Here is a 19,240-nt window from a genome sequence, read left to right on the forward strand (position 1 = left end):
TCTTACCCAAACCATCCTTGCCAGCTTCCTCACCACCACAGTGGGAGAGGTGTCTTTTTTTCTCCCTGAAGCCAATCCTTCCACTTGTGCACTGGAGTCCAACCTGTCCAGCCTAAGAGACATTCCCTTCATCAGTTGTCCCCATCACCGTCACCCTTTCCCTCTCCCACTGGCTCTTTCCCATTTATATTTAGGCACAAATTGCTATCATCTTAAAAGAATGAGCCAACCAAAAGATTCGACATCTTGGGTGGATGAAAGGAATGAAAAATAAAAGGAAAAAAAGATGAAGGGAGGGAAGATGAAAGTTACAAAAGAAGGAAGGGGAAAACCTAGTCTCTAGTAACCCTAAGCCCTGATTTGTCCACCTCTGGGTACTACACATTCTATCTGCTTCCTCGCTCAGTCAAGCTTCCACTTCCCTACCACCTAGAGGCTCCTCAATCTAATGCCATCCAGCCTCCGCTCCCACCACTTCACTGAAACATCATCATTGACCTCTTCTTTCTAAATCCAAAGGAAATTTTTCCTTCTTATCTCATTTGATCTCTCTACTGCATTTGGTTCTATTGGACATTCCTTCCATGAAACTTACACTGCCCTTGGTCCCTTGATCTCCCAGCTATTTGAGAAATACTCTCTCTGTCTTCTTTTCATGATCCTTCTTCTATTGACCCTTTAAGTAGTCTTCCTCAGGGTTCCAACCTGGGAAGATTCTGGGATGAAGTAGATTAGCTTAACCAGATTTCATGTAGAGACAGATGAATAGAAGGAAGAGTCTAATAGCTTTAATTACAGCTCCTCTATTTTCCCCCTCTAAGAGCCTGATACGATGGCTCAGGGTCAGTTACTTTCTAGAATTAGCCCTGTAGTGGGATTATCCTGAGGCACTCTTCCTAGGTAACCATTTCCATTCACTTCCTTCTCAGTCCAGAAACTAACTCAATTTCACTCTCATCCATTTCACTGCCTCAATTTCACATCTCCTCCATGCTATTTCCCAGATCTATATCTCCAGCTCAGAACTCTCTCCTGAATTCCCCAACCAAACATGAACTAGACATCTCCAAGTGGAAGTCCCCATGGAACCTCAGACATAATTCTCACAAACTCTACTTCCCTGGCACACCCATCTCAGTGATGACACTCACTAGCTGGAGCCAGAAAACCAACTGTGCCTTCCTTGATCTTTTTTTTTTTTTTTTTTTTTTTTTTTTTTTTTTTTTTTTTTTTTTTTGAGATGGAGTCTCGCTCTGTCACCCAGGCTGGAGTGCAGTGGCACGATCTCAGCTCACTGCAACCTCCGCCTCCCGGGTTCAAGCGATTCTCCTGCCTCAGCCTCCCAAGTAGCTGGGATTACAGGAGCACACTACCACGCCCAGCTAATTTTTGTATTTTTAGTAGAGACAGGTTTTTGCCATGTTGGCCAAGCTGGTCTCGAACTCCTGACCTCAAGTGATCCACCTGCCTCACCTCCCAAAGTGTTGGGATTACAGGCATGAGCCACTGCGCCTGGTCCCTTGATCTTTCATTGAACCTGCCCCATGCTCAGACTTAGTTATCAAATCCTGGGGCATTTGCCTCCTTAGTGTTTCCCATATGTATCTAGTTCTCTCCTTTCCCACTGTCCTTCTATAACTTCAAACTTATTAATTCTCATCTAGATTACTGCAATGGTCTCTTAACTGAAATAGAATAAGAAAGGATAGCATAGAAAGTATAAGAGTGCAAAACATGAAGTAAGGAAAAGTGATATTCGGTTTTAGTTATGACTACATATATGTATATGTGAACTGTGCAATGTGAAAACTATTTATCACTGTAGGTCCTCAGAACTGATCCTAACAGGGCTGGGTAAGTGTCTAAGCTCCCTGTAAAGCCACATGTAGCCATTGAGCACTTGAAATTAGCTAGTCCAAATTGAGATGTGTTGCAAATACAATATACACATTGGATTTCAGACTTAGTATGAAGAAAATAATGTAAGATCTCACTAATAATTTTTATATTGCATGCTGACATAATAATATTTTGGATACAAAATTAATTTCACCTTTTTTTAACTTTTAAAACTGTGGCCACTTGAAAATTTTCAATTACACATGTGGCTCATGCTGTATTTCTACTGGGCAGAGCTGTTTTAGTGTTCTAGGCCAGTATGTGCCACCCACAATGGGGGCTTAAGATCCACTCAAAAATAGATTGATCCTTTCCATGTCCCAAAATATGTTTTGGGGTCAGCAAGTGAAACCTTTTATTCAAATGCAGGGACTTGTCTTAACTTTGGGATTGGGTGAACAGAGTCCTCCCTCCCGGGAAGTACTTTTGCTCAATGGATAAAATACAGCTTTTAAGAAAGTCTAATATGTTAAAGTCAAACTTACAAAAAAGCTCTCTTAAGGGATTTCAGCATCCTGGCATGCGTCCACAAACCAAACTACTACCTTCTATTAGATGGAAATGCCCCTTTAGGGGCAAGGGCTTTGGATTCACTTCTTTTATTTCTCTCCACAGCACCTGGTACATTGCTGTGTCTGGAAGTGGTTAACCACCTGGCTGACTGTGGATCCCATGGGTAAGGGAGATGGTAGGGGTTGGTAAGGATTGGTAGGAGACTCAGTTTTCTCTCAGTTATCTTCCAAAGCTCTGCATTGCTAAATACTTTAAATCTTCCTCACTGCCTGATTGAGGAGATATGCATGCACTCTTTTGATTTCTATATGCTAAATCACCAAAATAAAACACAGAAACTACCTATCATATTTGATTTAGATTTATTTCTTCCATAAGGGTTTAGCATTAGGCAAATGGGGGTTGGAGGGGTAGTGAGAGAACAAACCTAAAACAATCAAAGAAACTAATTGATTGATTCCATGCTAAATACACCTGACTAGTATCAATTTGCAAGACATGGATGTTGCATTTGGATAGAGACCAGCAGGAAGATATCTAATAATAACCTTAGGCAGAATTCCAGTTGACCACAGTAAATGCCCAAGGAAGCTCATGTTTATTTATTTTCACCAATATTGCGCATTAAGAGTGTTTCACTTTAAAATGTATGCTGTTCTGGGTGGCTAAATAGATGGCAATATTAGCAAAGGAAGCCATTGATGTCTCTGGAAATCTGATCATCTTTCTGAACACTAGCAGATGAGCATGCTACCTCCAAACTGACATAATGAACCTTCTGCAAGACAGCAGTCTCTTGGCACTGCTCCGCTTTGAAGTAAAACCCGAAATGAACTCCTCCTGCTAACGTGGCATATTGAACCAGCCCTTTTTTATTTCCAAGGCCTTCTCAGTTGATCCATAGTATATCCATCTTCATGGAAGTGACTATTGCAGGCTAGAATTACAATTCCTTCTGACAACAGAATGCACCTCTAGAAGAACTTGACCAAGGTCATTAACCAAATCCTCAAGCAGACAACTTTCAGGGTGCCTGGGCCTTGTTAGAAAGGGCTTCTGGGACACCTGCTGAGCCCAGAGGATCTTTCTAGGCATAATCTGAGGGCTGGGAAGATATGAGGACACAGTCCTTGCTCAGAGGAGTCCTTGTATCTCAGGAGTTAGTTTCCAAGAAGGGCTATTACATCATATCACCCAAGGTCACTCATTTTCTCATCTTGACAGTCAAGCTTATGAGTCACCTTGCATCGTGTTTAATCAGGAAAATAGTAAAGAACTGAAAACAAGTCAAGAATCAAGAGTAAACATTGTAACAATGTAAAGAGTTCTCAGAAGCATCTCAAATCAGAGCACCATGGTAAAATGGTAAGGGTAGTAAGATTACATTCCTAAAATACAGGCTCTATCATAAAACCTAGGTAATGTTTTTGTTATTTCTTTTCTAATTTCTTTATCAGAGTTATTGCATTCTATTTAATCGTCTCCTTTCTTATATGTTCCTCTAATGAAGAATAAGGCAAGTAGAGAAACTACAAGTATTCCTGTCAGAAAAACTTCCCCCTGAAATATAATTCAGTCATATCCACAATATTATTATCAATTTGTTACTTACAGGGATCTAAAATATAGACTGCTTTAAAGTCCTGTTTATTCACTCACGTATGCCAGCTCCCCACTTCATTTCAGCAACTGGGAGAAGGAGCCTGACCTCTGAAGGAGAATCCAAGTGTGGAGCTTCAATCCTAAACAGGCCCCCTGCAAACATTTCATACACTTTCCGTAGTTAAGCAACTCAGTAGCCACACTCTGATGATGGCTGTGGTGTCAGTGACCCACATGCAATTTGGAGCTATATGCCTGGGTGCTGGGAGAAATGCAGAATTTATACAATTTGAAATATGAAGACACTAGCAAAGCTACAAGATCAACAGAAACTACTAAAAACCAGAAAGAAATGTTAATTTCATGTTTTCACTTGCTGCTCACTCTCTTCATCAACAAACTTCTTTATTAAGTAGTTAGCATGTGCCTTCATTATTAAAGTAAGATCATTAGCAAAGTAAAGTTAGGCTATGAAGTATAAATCTAAATTTAGAATATAACCCTACAGTGATCAAAGTTAGCTCATAAGAGAAGGGACTTTAAAAATTTTAGTAGTGTCTTATAAATTGGTTGCAAGCCCCTATTTAAACAGTCAAATTTCAGTAGCCCGTGATAATGATGAACAACATGGAAAATTTTGTATCATAAGTAAATCAAAGCAGGTGCTTCAACAGTTCAACTTCTGTACATCCCTATCATACCTATGCATGTGTGTGATACACACACACACGCACACACACACACACAACCAGAACTGCCAAAAAGATGGGAAGGGAATGTATCTCACGAGTATGTTATAGAAGAAAGATCTTCCACTTTTCAGGTGTAGAGCTCTGGGTTCAAATCCTAGCTCTCCCCCCTTCAAAGCACTGTGACCCTTGGGCAAGTCACTTACTCTCTCTGAACCTCAGTTTCCTTATTTCTACAATGGATGGGAGGTGAGGCTGTAGAGCACATTGCCAGCTTAGCGTGGTTCTTGTGAGTTACCACCTGGAATAAGCTGTCACAAGTGAAAGTGGAAAGTAACTTGGCCAGGCGCAGTGGCTCACACCTGTAATCCTAATACTTTGGGAGGCCAAGGTGGGTGGATCACCTGAGGGCAGGAGTTCGAGACCAGCCTGGCCAACATGGCAAAACCTCGTCTATACCAAAAATACAAAAAAATTAGCCAGGCATGATGGTGCCCACCTGTAATCCCAGCTACTCAGGAGGCTGAGGCAGGAGAATCGCTTGAACCTGGGAGGTGGAGGTTGTGGTGAGCCAAGATCGGGCCACTGTACTCTAGCCTGGAGGACAGAGTGAGACTCCATCTTAAAAAAAAAAAAAAAAGTAACTTGAACTTTCTTCTTTCCCTTAATTTTCTCTGCCCATCTCCCTCAGGCAGAAGCAACCAAGAAGCAGCATAGCTAAGAGGTAAAAATGGAAGGAAAAATAGTAGACAAAAGAGACTGAAATGATGCACAAACTGGAGCTGGATGCTGCCTTTCTCTCCTCTACCCTTTACCTCTGTCAGGAAAGTATGTGATGCAAATTTGAAGATTGCGGTTACTTTAAAAAATACATTTTTGGGTGAGCATGGGCACACACACACACACACACACACACACACACTCATATATATATATAGTGCTGTGGCACAAGCCTGTAATCCCAGGTACTTGGGAGGCTGAGGCAGGAGGATCACTTGAGTCCAGGAGTTCAAGTTTGAGGCCAGCCTGGACAACAGAGTGAGTCTCTCTCTCTCTCTCTCTCTGTATTTATGTGTATATACGTATATGTGCATATGATGATCTTGTAATATGCTTTCAGTGGTCATTTTTCTTTATGCTAAACCCATGAGTTGTTTAGTGACTCAAAGGAATCCCTTAGTAACAAACTTATTGGGATGGTTTGTGTCTCATGAGAACATAGACACTACATTGTGTATGTCATTCAGTAAGTGGCTAAAGTGTTAGGGCACAGTTACTATTAAACTGTCCTAAGAGAAAATATTTTTAAAAATAGAAGCATAGGGGAAAAAAAGCCCACAGGGCTCTAATATAACTTCCTCTGTATTTGTGCTTTTTAGGAAGTTGTTCTAAGCCTCCTTTGAACCCTTATTAACTCATATTAAGAAATAACAGTTTTATGATGGGTTGGCCTTCTCAACTGTGAGCCCTAATTTTGCAGGTTCAGAGAAAATGCTACATCACAAAATCCTTTTTTAAAAAACTCTTCCCAGGGTCAAACTCCACAGCCAATCAAAATATTCCACCTTTTAACTTGAGGGAAATCGCTAAAGGTAAGGATAGCTTTAGTGTGTCTTTTGGATTGGGGGGCTCAAAGAGAGGTCTCCCCAAGTTCCACAAGACTTCGGACCACAGAAAACCCACCACCCATGCGTGTGTTTGATTCCTTGAGGACACATGCTGCGGTGGTTGGGAACGAAGTTTCACATCTACCTAAAAGATCATGACCAGTGGTAGAGAAACGACCAAATTTGGGAGAGCAGTTACGGTGCAGTTACGGAGGCGGAAAGACGCTCTCAGTACCCCGTTTCCACACTTTCATTCTTAAAGGCATGCAGCCCCTTTCTGAATAAATGTAGTGTCCCCAGGTTTCCACTACCTGAAAAGAAACCCTCACAGCACACTCTGGAAATGTTTTACAATTCATTTTAAATGCGTATTATTTCTAAGTAAATCATTGAGGGACTCCTATGTATTTATTTATTTATTTTGAACATTTTCAAACGGATGGGGAAGTTTTGCTTCCATGTCGTTTCCATTTTTTTCCCCCAAATTGGCATTAGGCACCAAAATCAGTTGAGGAACGAATCATTCCTTAGCTAGAATTTAAAACTTAACAAGGGACTCGTCCCGAGCTTGGTGAAGAGAATACCATTTTAAAATCGCACTGTAGGATTTTTTTACCTTCAGACAAGAACACACCTAAAAGGAAAAAGGCCCTCCCCTCCTCCCGAAGCACAAAAACACAGCATATCCCAAGCAGCCCGTTTCCTACCCAGCCAATACAATAACGCTTTGTAAACTGAGAGCAGCGCCCGGTATAGAAGCTAAGTATAAACAGCTGAGAAGGATTAGGCGGTAGCGCTCTTCTCATTTACATGAAAATCCTCTAGGCATCGTTTTCCTCGCTGGCTGAGGGCGCATAAGGAACTCTTTTATGCCATAGCCACGCATACATTTCCATCCTTTGTCTTTACTTACCAGTCGAGGCTGTGGGCATGTGTGCTCTATTTCCTCCATGGTTTCTGAGGGAGGCTCATTGGAAAGGGATTTTGGGATACCTGTTTCTGACTCAGCATCAGTGGTAACTACTGGCATGGCCAGTGAATGCTCCCTCTAGCTCTACACCCTCAGAGAGTCTCCTCCCAGGCAGAGAATGTTTTCTTTGTCACGTATTTTTCTCCCCGCCACCCTCCACCCATCCCCCGCTTCTTCTCCCCTTCTTTCTGTCTTCCCTGGGGGAAGTAAAGAGGTTACCCCCCCCCACCCCCCACCCCGCCCCTTTCTCTCTCTCTCTGTCAGAAGCCAAGAGGCAAGGCCTCAGTTTATCACTATAACAACCAGACGACACTGAAGCGGCTGGTGCGGGATACAGTAGCTCATTTGCATAGAGCGCGCTGGTTGGCTACTGTCATCATAGTACCACTCCGCCGGGGAGCGGCCGGGCCCCATTGGCTGGCCCGCCGTACCCACGGGCCCGAACTTACTGCTTTTGTTTCTTCTGTTTAATTCAGTTGCAAAGGTCTCCGTCCTCTCTGGGCACAGGACCCGGGCTGCGCCACCCAGATAACATAAAACCGCTTCCTGAGGGGCCTAGGGCGCCTTGAGAAACAACATAGCAGACCTCCACTAATAAAGGACCGTGTCCCTGGGATGAGCTAGTGCATGATGTGCCATAGTCAGGATATTTGCCAAACAGGAGTCACCCTGAAGACAAAGCCACTTTTGGGCCCAAATTCATTGTGCCAATTGCCAGTGGGGGGCCCCTCCGGGCATTCACTATGGGCACCTGAGTGTTCACCCCCTGGACTTCATGCAACGCGAACCCTGGCAGATCCCCTTGTGGCCTGGTGTAGCCCTGGAGCCCTCCCCTGGGGCTGCCCTAAGGGGAACTTTGAAGGAGGTAGTTTGTCTTTAACAGTCTGCCTCCTACTCCTGGCTGCCCTTCCCAGTTGCTTCCTCTGTCAGCCACTCTTCCCCGTCCCCAGCTATTCAAAGTTTCCTCAAGAAGTCTTGCTGTTGTATGCCTTTCAATACACTGTTCCATGCACTGCTCTATTATCTCTTGGCCCCTACGTACTTGTCGTGGATCCCATTTCCTAAGTATCCTGCCCTCAGCCAAATGCTCATGGCAATCAGAGATGGAATGTTAACGATCAGATGCTTTAATGTCTACATTATCTAGGGACATTCACATTTTAAGAGGAGCATTCTGAAGACACACACCCAAAGAACTTACCAAGGTATTCATTGTGAATTGTCACTTTCAATATTAATAAAAAATCATGATGACCGCTGGCATTTATTAAGCATAAGCACGGTGCTAAGTACTTTACCTACTTCTTGTTTAATCTTTGTAAGAACCCAAAGAGGTAGATCCTATTGTTTTCCTCATTTTACAGGTATTCACATTCACAAAATTCTAAAATAATGCAGCTGGGATTTGAAGGATTTTTTTTTTTTTTTTTTTTTTTTTTATTTTTTTGCGAAGGGCGGGGGCTGGAGGTGGGGGCGGGTGCGTAGGGACCAGGGATGCAGCAGGTGTAGTAAGAAAAGGATCTAGGCAGGAGTCCTCTTAGGACAAGTCCCTGGGCTTCTACATCTTTCATTTTTATCTATAGCAGTGGTTTTCATCCAAGTGTGGTCTGGGACCAGCAGCACCAACATCAGCATCACCAGGGAACTTGTTAGAAATGCGAATTATTGGCCCCCTGTCAGACCCCAGACCTGATTCAGTAAGTCTGGGGTGGGGTCAGAATTTGCTTTTCTAGAGAGTTTCTGGGTGTTCTTAATGCTGCAGGTCTGGGAACTATACTTTGAGAATCAGTAGCCCAAAGGATGGGATACAAATACCCGGCTTGCCTCCATCACAGAAAGGAGATCAAAAGAGATATCATGTCATTGCACTTTTTGAATTGGAACGTGCTATGCTAATATAAGGGGACATTATTTTTATTACTCCTCAATAAGCAAAGAGGGCTAGCCCTAAAAGAAGAAGAAAATGGATTCTGTAGCAGAGAATTACAATTTGACAGTTTTAGATGCTGGCCCTTTAAGTCAGAATAACATCACTTAAGAGTATTATGACCTATACAGGACAGAACTCCAGTGATGTGAGAATTCCACTGACGCTTGGGTTATCTAAAAGGGGCCAGTTGCTTCCTACCCTATTTGCCCTCCTGGAAGCACAAAACACTTCCAGCAGCAGGTTTAGCTCTACCAGCTCATCACCTGGAAGAGTCAAGCCCTGTATTACATTTAGGAGACCTTTTCCTACATGTACTGGGTGACGTGCAAATGACATGTTTATTCTAAACTCAATATATGTATTTTTGCCTTTGAGCAGTGGCTCTCAAAGTGTGCTTCTCTGAGAAGTAGCGGCAGCAGCCCTGGTTACTTGTCAGAAATTCTGGATCCCCACCCCAGACCTACTGAATCAAAACCTCCTGGTTTGGGAGGCATTCTGACCTATGCTAAAGTTTATAAACCACTGCCTTAGAGTCACTGTTCACATTGGAAAGCACCTAACCACCACTGTATTCTGGGCCACTGAGCTACCCCTTGGTTCCTAATTAGTCACCTAATTCTCTGTCCAGAATGAGAGGTTCACCTGTTCACCTGCCCATTTCACAGAGTTCTGATGTCTAGCTGGGTCCTTGTGAACTCTTGTCCAAGAGCCTAGACCATTCCTTTAGATTCCCAATATTTTCTCACCTTCCTCTCCTCCTAATCCTCCTCTGTCCCACTGAACCAAGACACTGCCTCTGCCTAGGATATCTTCATTGTGTTACCCACATCAAATCCTTAGCTTTCAGTGCCACTTTGTGCTAAGTCCAAGTCACACCTGACAACTTACTCATCCCAAGTCCTTGAACTTTGCAATTTAGACTTCTAACTGCCCTGAGGGTAAGCTCTATAACTAATTCCATTCCCACTAGTCCTACTCCAGCCTAGTCCTGGCTTCTTCCTGCTCCTCTCTCCACAGTCCTGTGATTGAATCTCAGCATGTCTTGCAGTCTTAGCGGCAGAAATAGACTCTGTCAGGCACCATTCTGAGAGGAGTCCTTATCAGATCCACCCACTTCGGAGACCAGTCCTGGTAGCTGCTGCAACCTGACTCAGAAATACTTCTTCATAATACTTGAATGGGTTATTTTAACTTGGGGGTATTGTAATGCTATCAAGACAATTAGCTAAGAATGATCAGTTAATTCCACACTACAGAGCTAAATATTCCATAAGGGTTATGAAGGGGATGACTATGAAGGGATAGCAGGAGAGAGTTTATTGGGGTAATGGAATTATTATGTAGCTTTTTTTTTTTTTTTTTTTTTTTGAGACAGGATCTTACTCTGTTGCCCAGGCTGGAATGCAGTGGTGCAATCTCAGCTCACTGCAACCTCTGCCTGCCAGGCTCAAGCGATCCTCTCACTGAGCCTCCCAAGTATCTGGGACCACAGGTGTGTGCCACCACTCCTGTCTAATCTTTCTGTATTTTTGGTAGAGACAGGGTTTCACTGTGTCACCCAGGCTGATCTGAAACTTCTGGCCTCAAGCGATTCACCTGCCTCGGCCTCCCAAAGTGCTAGGATTACAGACGTGAGCCACCGTGGTCGGCCAAGAATCGTTATGTATCTTGATTATGGTAATGATTGCACAAAATCTATGCATGTGTTAACTTCATTAGAAATTCCATAGAGGATATTTGTCAGTATATGCTAACAGCATTTAGAATATTCATACCCTTTGACCTAGGGATTCCACTTGGTAATTTATCCCAAAAGAAATAGAGAAGCACACAAATAATTATGTACAAAGATGCTTAATGCAGAATTATTTATAAAAGGCAAAAAAGATACAACTTACAGCAATAGTTGGAATTGTTAAAATAAGTCCATATAATATAGTATTGTACACTCACTAAGAGTCATGTTTTTGAAGAAATTCTAATGTTATGGGCACATGTTAGCATTATATGTTAGAAAAGCAGGCTGCAAAATGTGATTCCAAAAACATGAGCCCAATTATGTGATATGTACATGCACAGAAAAAAGCATTGCAAGGAAATATATCAAGATGCTAAAAGTGAAATTTTTAAACTGTGGGGTTATGGAAGATTTTTGTTTTACTTTAAAAAAAAATTTCTGCCTATAACAAATATTCAAGGCCGGGCGTGGTGGCTCACGCCTGTAATCCCAGCACTTTGGGAGGGCGAGGTGGGTGGATCATGAGGTCAAGAGATCAAGACCATCCTGGCCAACATGGTGAAACCCTGTCTCTATTAAAAATATAAAAATTAGCTGGGCGTGGTGGCGGGCGCCTGTAGTCCCAGCTACTCAGGAGGCTGAGGCAGGAGAATTGCTTGAACCTGGAAGGCAGAGGTTGCAGTGAGCGGAGATCACGCCATTGCACTCCAGCCTGGGCGACAGAGCGAGACACCATCTCAAAATATATATACATGTTAAAAAATGAACATATATATATGTATTTTTTTGAGACAGGGTCTCACTCTGTCGCTCAGGCTGAAGTGCAGTGGCATGATCACAGCAGCCTCGACCTCACAGGCTCAGGTGATCCTCCCACCTCAGTCTTCCTGGTAGCTAGGACTACAGGATGTGCAACCACGCCTGGCTAATTTTTTGTAGAGACGGTGTTTCGCCATGTTGCCCAGGCTAGTCTTGAACTCCTGAGCTCAAGCGATCTGCCTGCCTTGGCCTCCCAAAGTGCTGAGATTACAGGCATGAGGCACTGCACCAACCCTATATTAGTCTTATAATTAGAAAAAAACAATGAACATTACTCTCCTCCCCAAAGACATCAAGAGCTGGGTATTAGGGTTGGGGTGAGACAGTCGTGGTTAGGTCATGAGCAAATAGAAAGATGCACAGACCTCAGTGAGAGGAAACAAGAAAGCTGAAACTGAGGAACAAAGCTGGAGCAAAGTCCTAAAGTCCTATCTCCAGTTGGCAGAGGTAGAGGAAATGTGTTGCAGGCTGGCTGTTCAGAAAAGTCCCAGAGAATGTTTAGGGACAGGGCTTCTGAGTCCTGTGACCTCAACAAGAAGGGTATGCCTTCTGTGAGAACTTGTCAGATCAGTGCTGTCCCTAACAAGGACTATCATGATTATTTCTACTGTTTATTGAGTACCTCTTATGTCTTTAGCACTATGCTAGGTATTAGGTTGGTGCAAAAGTAATTGCAGTTTTTACCATTAAAAGTAATGACAGGCCACGCATGGTGGCTCATGCCTATAATCTCAATATTTTGGGAGGCCGAGGCGGGTGGATCACCTGAGGTCAGGAGTTCAAGACCAGCTTGGCCAACATAACAAAACCCCTTCTCTAGTAAAAATACAAAAATTAGCCAGGCGTGTTGGTGGGCGCCTGTAATCCCAGCTACCAGGGAGGCTGAGGCGGGAGAATCACTTGAACCCAGGAGGCGGAGGTTGCAGTGAGCAGAGACCATACCGTTGCACTCCAGCCTGGGTGACAAGAGCAAAACTCTGTCTCAAAAAAATAAATAAATAAATAAATAAAAATGACAAAAACCGCAATTATTTTTGCACCAACCTAATGCTTATCATAGCCTACCTGTAGCCCCGACAACACTCAATCAGATAGGTATAGTTACCCCACTTTGCAGATGAGGAAGCCAAGCCATAGAGACCTTAACTTCAGCTTGGAAGACACCTACAAATGACATCTACCTTCCTATAAGCAGTCCTCACATAAACATCATCAAATTGTTGAAAACATTATTTTTGGCCGGGCACAGTGGCTCATGCCTGTAATCTCAGCACTTTGGGAGGCTGAGGCGGGCAGATCACTTGAGGTCAGGAGTTCAAGACCAGCCTGGCCAACATGATGAAACTCCATCTCTATTAAAAATACAGAAAATTAGCCGGGCGTGGTGGCACATGCCTGTAATCCCAGCTACTAGGGAGACTGAGGCAGGAGAATCGCTTGAACCCAGGAGGCGGAGGTGTCAGTAAGCTGACATTGCACCGCTGCACTCCAGCCTGAACGACAGAGGAGACTCCATCTCAAAAAAAGAAAAAAAAACATTATTTTCAAAGATATGCAAAGAAGAACTATCAGGTTGGTGCAAAAGTAAATGCAGTTCTTGCCATTGAAAATAATGACAAAACCACAATTACTTTGGCACCAAGCTAATAAAATAATCTCTTTCCAGCAGACTGTCTGAACCCTGCCAAAATCCCCTCAGGCCATTACCATAATGACTATGATGTTACCATAGTCAACACCTGACCCACTGTCAACTGCCAGCACCTGCATCTCTCTGCCTGGGGGCTTTATCTGGCCTTTAGAAAGCCCTGCCCTCCCAACACCACCACTGAGTCAGAACTAAAGGGCCAGAAAATTAACAGCCCATATCCCTAAGAGCTTTCAACCAATGACTGATAGAAGTCAAAGTATACATACCCTAGTTCCCTCAGCCCTCAAGTGAAATAACTCTGAATTGCATGTTCTATACTAACTCCCAGAGTCCTCCAGTGGGATTAAGTTCCACTTGCCACAGGGCACCCTTTATCAACTGCCTTCCTTTCCTTGTTTCACTTACCCATGCTCCTGTGAGTATTTCCTGGGATAGATCGTCTCCCAAATAAACTACTTGAACTTGAATCTTTCTTGCAGAGCCGGCTTCCGGGGCATCTCAAAAGGTCTCAAGATACCATTAAGGGGTGCCCACCATAAAGTTGTTTTTTGTTTTGTTTTGTTTGTTTGCTTTTGAGACAGAGCCTCACTCTGTCACCCAGGCTGGAGTGTAGAGTGTGATCGTGCTGGCTTACTGCAACTTCTATCTCCCGGGTTCAAGCGATTCTCCTGCCTCAGCCTCCCGAGTAGCTGGGATTGCAGGCACATGCCACCACGCCCGGACAGTTTTTTTGTATTTTTAGTAGAGACGGGGTTTCACCATGTTACCATATTGGCCAGGCTGGTCTCAAACTCTTGACCTCAAATGATCTGCCCGCCTCAGCCTCCCAAAGTGCTGGGATTATAGGAATGAGCTACCATGGCCAGGCCTGACTCTACTATTTCTTCCATGTTTCTTTCTGTCTTTTTCTTTCTTTCTTTCTTTTTTTTTTTTTTAGACAAAGTCTCACTCTGTCGCCCAGGCTGGAGTGCAGTGTGGTGCAATCTCGGCTCACTAAAACCTCTGCCTCCCGGGTTCAAGCAATTCTCCTGCCTCAGCCTCCCGAGTAGCTGGGATTACAGGCATGCGCCACCACGCCCGGCTAATTTTTTTGTATTATTAGTAGAGACGGGGGTTTCACCATATAGGCCAGGCTGGTCTCAAACTCCCGAACTTGTGATCCTCCTGCCTCGGCCTCCCAAAGTGCTGAGATTACAGGCATGAGCCACCACGTGCAGCCCACGTTTCCTTTTTTATTCATTTTCTTCTCACTGCCTCAGATTTACCAAACAAGAAATTTATGGTCGGGTGGCGTGACTCACACCTGTAATCCTAGCACTTCGGGAGGCCGAGGCAGGTGGATAGCTGGAGCTATCCAGCTGTTCAGCTATCCAGGAGTTCGAGACTAGACTGGGTAACATGGCAAAACCTGGTCTCTACTAAAAATACAGAAACATGAGCCAGGCATGGCGGCATGTACCTGTAGTCCCAGCTGCTCTGAGGGCTGAGGCAGGTTTGCTTGAACCTGGTAGGCAGAGGTTGCAGTGAGCCGAGATTGCGCCAGTGCACTCCAACCTGGGCAACAGAGTAAGACCCTGTCTCAAAAAAAAAAAAAAAAGAGAGAGAGAGAGAAAGAAAGAAATGTATCATGAAGAAGGAAGGGAGGAAGAGAGATGGAAAACACAGGGTAGAGATGACAGAAGAATTTCATATTTCCCAGAAAGCGGTATTACCTCCTATGGAATTTTGCTACCTTTATGTCTCTGTTTTGAGCCACTTCCCCACCTTAATCCACATATGGCTTAAGGTCTGGGCCTAATAATCTAGGAAAAGACTGTACCATACTAAGTAATGAAATCCATACATAAATCCTTTCCACCCATTCCAGGAAAATTATAGTAGTGAAAACATTTTTCAGTAGAAAGTGTTTCACCCCTCCCTTGGTGCTTTTAACATTGACTTATAATAGCACTCTGAAACTGACATGCTTTAATACTGAAAAATTTCAAATGAATGAACAAATTCAGAGCAGTTAAGTGATTTGACCAGGCCGGGCGCGGTGGCTCAAGCCTGTAATCCCAGCACTTTGGGAGGCCGAGACGGGCGGATCACGAGGTCAGGAGATCGAGACCATCCTGGCTAACACGGTGAAACCCTGTCTCTACTAAAAAAAAATACAAAAAACTAGCCGGGCGATGTGGCGGGCGCCTGTAGTCCCAGCTACTCGGGAGGCTGAGGCCGGAGAATGGCGTGAACCCGGGAGGCGGAGCTTGCAGTGAGCTGAGATCCGGCCACTGCACTCCAGCCTGGGCGACAGAGCGAGACTCCGTCTCAAAAAAAAAAAAAAAAAAAAAAAAAAGTGATTTGACCACGGTCACATAGTAAGCGGAAGTGGTAGAAGTATCACTTGAATCCAGGTCTCTTGAATCAAAGTTCAACACTCTTTTCCACCAAACTACACTGCCTCATTGTGTGATACACAGTAGTTAGATTTGCTTTATTAACAAGCCTGCTGAGCTAACTGATGCAGCTCTCATCATCTAATATAACCCCTTAACCCCTTTTCTATTGAATTCATGAACATGAAGCATTCTTCACTTTTATTCATTCAGTTCATTTCATATTTGTGCAACTGTGGATCTGGACTCATTTTAGATGCTTGAATTTACTAACGACAAGAAAAATAAACACAGTTGCGGCCAAGTGCAGTGGCTCACGCCTGTAATCCCAACAATTTGGGAGGCCGAGGTGGGCGGATCACCTGAGGTCAGGAGTTCAAAACCAGCCTCGTCAACATGGTGAAATCCTGTCTCCACTAAAAATACAAAAATTAGCCGGGTGTGGTGGTGGACACCTGTAATCCCAGGTGGCTACTCAGGAGGCTGAGGCAGGAGAATCACTTGAACCTGGGAGGCAGAGGTTGCAGTGAGCCAAGATTGTGCCATTGCACTCCAGCCTGGGTGACGGAGTGAGACCCTGTGTCAAAAACAAAACAAAACACAGTTGCATTGCCAGGCTTACCAGTGGGTCAAGAGCATAGCTGATACAGGCTTATGACCTATAAAGGCCATTAGGGGGAGGCCAAGGCAGGTGGATCACCTGAGGCCAGGAGTTCCAGACAAGCCTGCCCAACATGGCGAAATCCTGTCTCTACTAAAAATACAGAAAAAAAAGTAGCCGGACATGGTGGCGGGTGCCTGTAATCCCAGCTACTCGGGACGCTGAGGCAGGAGAATTGCTTGAACCCGGGAGGCGGAGGCTACAGTAAGCCAAGATCGCGTCATTGCCCTCCAGCCTGGGCAACAAGAGTGAAACTCCATCTCCAAAACAAAAAAGCCCGTTGGGGAAAAAAAATAATGGTGAGACATGAAAATAGTCAGGGCTTCAAAATCTATTTTTGTGGAGGGTACGAAGTAATCAAGAAGATAGAAAGAAAGTGTTGTGTTTTATTATTAAAATTTATTTTCTTCTTTTTCTAACTTCTATAATAACCAAAAAAGAATTGACCTTCACTCATCAATGTGACCAAAATTTGAATGTAAGCGCAGTTTTAAGGAGCTAGGGAGAAACTGCACAGACCCAACATGACAAACCTAGTGCATACATGAAAATACGGCTAACAAAATGTCATTTTACGTCTTGCATATATATTTGTAACTGGTTGGAGAGATGAACAGTAAGGAGCTCCAATATTCTTTTTTTTTCTTTTCCTTTTTTTTTTTTTTTTTTTGAGACAGTCTTGCTCTGTCTCCCAGGCTGGAGTGCAGTGGCATGATCTCGGCTCACTGCAACCTCTGCCTTCCGGTTTAAGCAGTTCTCCTGCCTCAGCCTCCCACGTAGCTGGGATTACAGGCGTGTGGCACTGCACCCAGCTAATTTTTGTATTTTTAGTAGAGACGGGTCTCGAACTCCTGACCTCAAGTGATCCCCCCACCTCAGCCTTCCAAAACTCTGGTATTACAGGTGTGAGCCACTGCGCCAGACTCAGCTCCAATATTCTTAGCACTCAAGGACACCAGCCATTGCACCTGTGTGTAAGAAGGTCTTAAAAGAGAGATTTTTAAAATCAAAACAAGATGTATTTATTTAAATGATGATAAAATCAGTTGTATATATGATATATTTTGTTTTGCTGTAGCAAAACAAATATGATGGTGAGTTTTTTGCATAAATTAAAGTTGCCCTTAGCTGGAATAAATCATTCTTATTGACATTAGCAGCTGTGTAGTCAGTAAAGAATGATTGTTGCTATTACTTGGTGGTATTTATAAACACTTTTATTTTCTAAGTGCTTTACAATCACTTATTGTCTAATTAATATCTAATCATCTGTTTACAAGTAATAATCACACATGTAGCGCAGTTTAATCAAAACTCCAAATACAGCCGCCATCATACTCAAGAGTGCCATGTAAATTTTGGTCCCTTCTTTATGGGGTTTGAGTCCAGACATGCAATTGAAACAGATAATACATCAGAAAAAAAGATGGATAAATATTCCCCCCTTGTATTTGAGCATAATTTGGATTCACAACTTTTGCATGTCAAATATATTATCTGAATGTCAGTGGATGAGTAAGACCATAGGTAATTTTCAACACTTAAGGGCTCAGTTGCACACATATATAAAGTTGTAATTTATTTAACCCACAAAATTGGATGATAGTTTACAATAAATGTATAAGGCCAGGCACTGACTTAACATTGAAACTCTTAGTCACAATCACTGTTTCAGTCATTTTAGTGAAAAAGAGCAAATGTAGCAAAGGTGGCTCAGAGACCTTCAAGGTTAATAATCTAACCAGGTTCAAGTCTACACCAAGCTATGCCCAGTATGAACATCTGCCAGTCTTAATTAGCCAACATAAGTGGATGTACTGCTGTCTCCCTTCAGTCTCCCCAAGTGTTATTCTATAAACAATTATAGGCACCAGGAATGGATTTTTTTAAGCAGGTGAATGATGTGCGTATTAATCCAATTTTTTTCCTTCTAGGATGAATTTTCTTAAAGTAGAATTGCTGAATCAGAGTATTTATGTTTTTAAAGTTTTTGATACATGGTTTTTTGACACAGTTATCAAATTATTCTCCAGCATGGTTGACCATACGTACACTTCTTTGTATACCCCTAAAGAGTGGTCTTTCTTGATTATTGGTGTACCATAACCAGATTTCCTCCTTGCTGTCCTACCAGGCAGTTTCCCAGTACTACAGCGAGTACTGCAGGGTCCTGAGCACTGTGCCGGGGGGCCTTCTGCATATGATACATATGAGCTTGATTGACAAGTGAGTCATCAGGACTGTCTGATGCCAGGAGGGATACATTCATTCGCAAGTAAACTATGATTACAATCCTTGGACTTTATACTATTAGATTTTGAATGACATGGTCTCCAAAGTGAACCTGCACTCCAAAGTGCAGATTCTTGCAAAATCTGCACTCAGAGTCTTTGAATGCTCAAAGAGAGATTCAGTTTAATCTTCTGTGCTTCTGTGTGTTTTCTATGGCTGCTGTAACAATGTACCAGAAATTTGGTGGCTTAAAACAACACAAATATATTATCTTAAAGTTCTGGACCAGGGTCAGAAGTCTGAAATGGGTCTCAGTGGGCTAAAATCAATATACCTGCAGGACTGCATTTCTTCTGGAGGCTCTAGGGGAAATTGTTTCTTTGCCTTTCTTTTTTTTTTTTTTTTTAGCTTCTAGAAGCTGCATGCATTCCTTGGCTCCTGGCCTGCTTTCTTCTATCTTCAAAGACAGCAATTGCATCACTCCAGCCTCTGCTTCACTGGTCACATATTCTCTGAGTCTCCTGCCTTCCTCTTTCACTTCAAAAGACTCT

At 43.2% G+C, this 19,240-nt stretch overlaps 1 protein-coding gene across 3 annotated transcripts in view; it reads right to left on the reverse strand.

The window, feature by feature from the left end:
* Positions 1–19,240, reverse strand: part of PCYT1B (phosphate cytidylyltransferase 1, choline, beta) — a 116,199-nt gene that overhangs the window by 82,603 nt on the left and 14,356 nt on the right. For 2 of the 3 annotated variants that reach the window (XM_025372821.1, XM_025372818.1), the window contains exon 1: positions 7,224–7,585. The exons of the other annotated variant lie outside the window; for it this stretch is intronic. In XM_025372821.1, the coding sequence (XP_025228606.1) occupies positions 7,224–7,340 (117 nt within the window). In that variant the 5' untranslated portion in view covers positions 7,341–7,585. Of the gene's footprint in view, positions 1–7,223; positions 7,586–19,240 lie in introns of those variants that run through there. 3 annotated transcript variants of the gene reach the window in all.

The sequence above is a fragment of the Theropithecus gelada genome, chromosome X, assembly GCF_003255815.1.
Source record: "Theropithecus gelada isolate Dixy chromosome X, Tgel_1.0, whole genome shotgun sequence".
Lineage (NCBI taxonomy): Eukaryota > Metazoa > Chordata > Mammalia > Primates > Cercopithecidae > Theropithecus > Theropithecus gelada.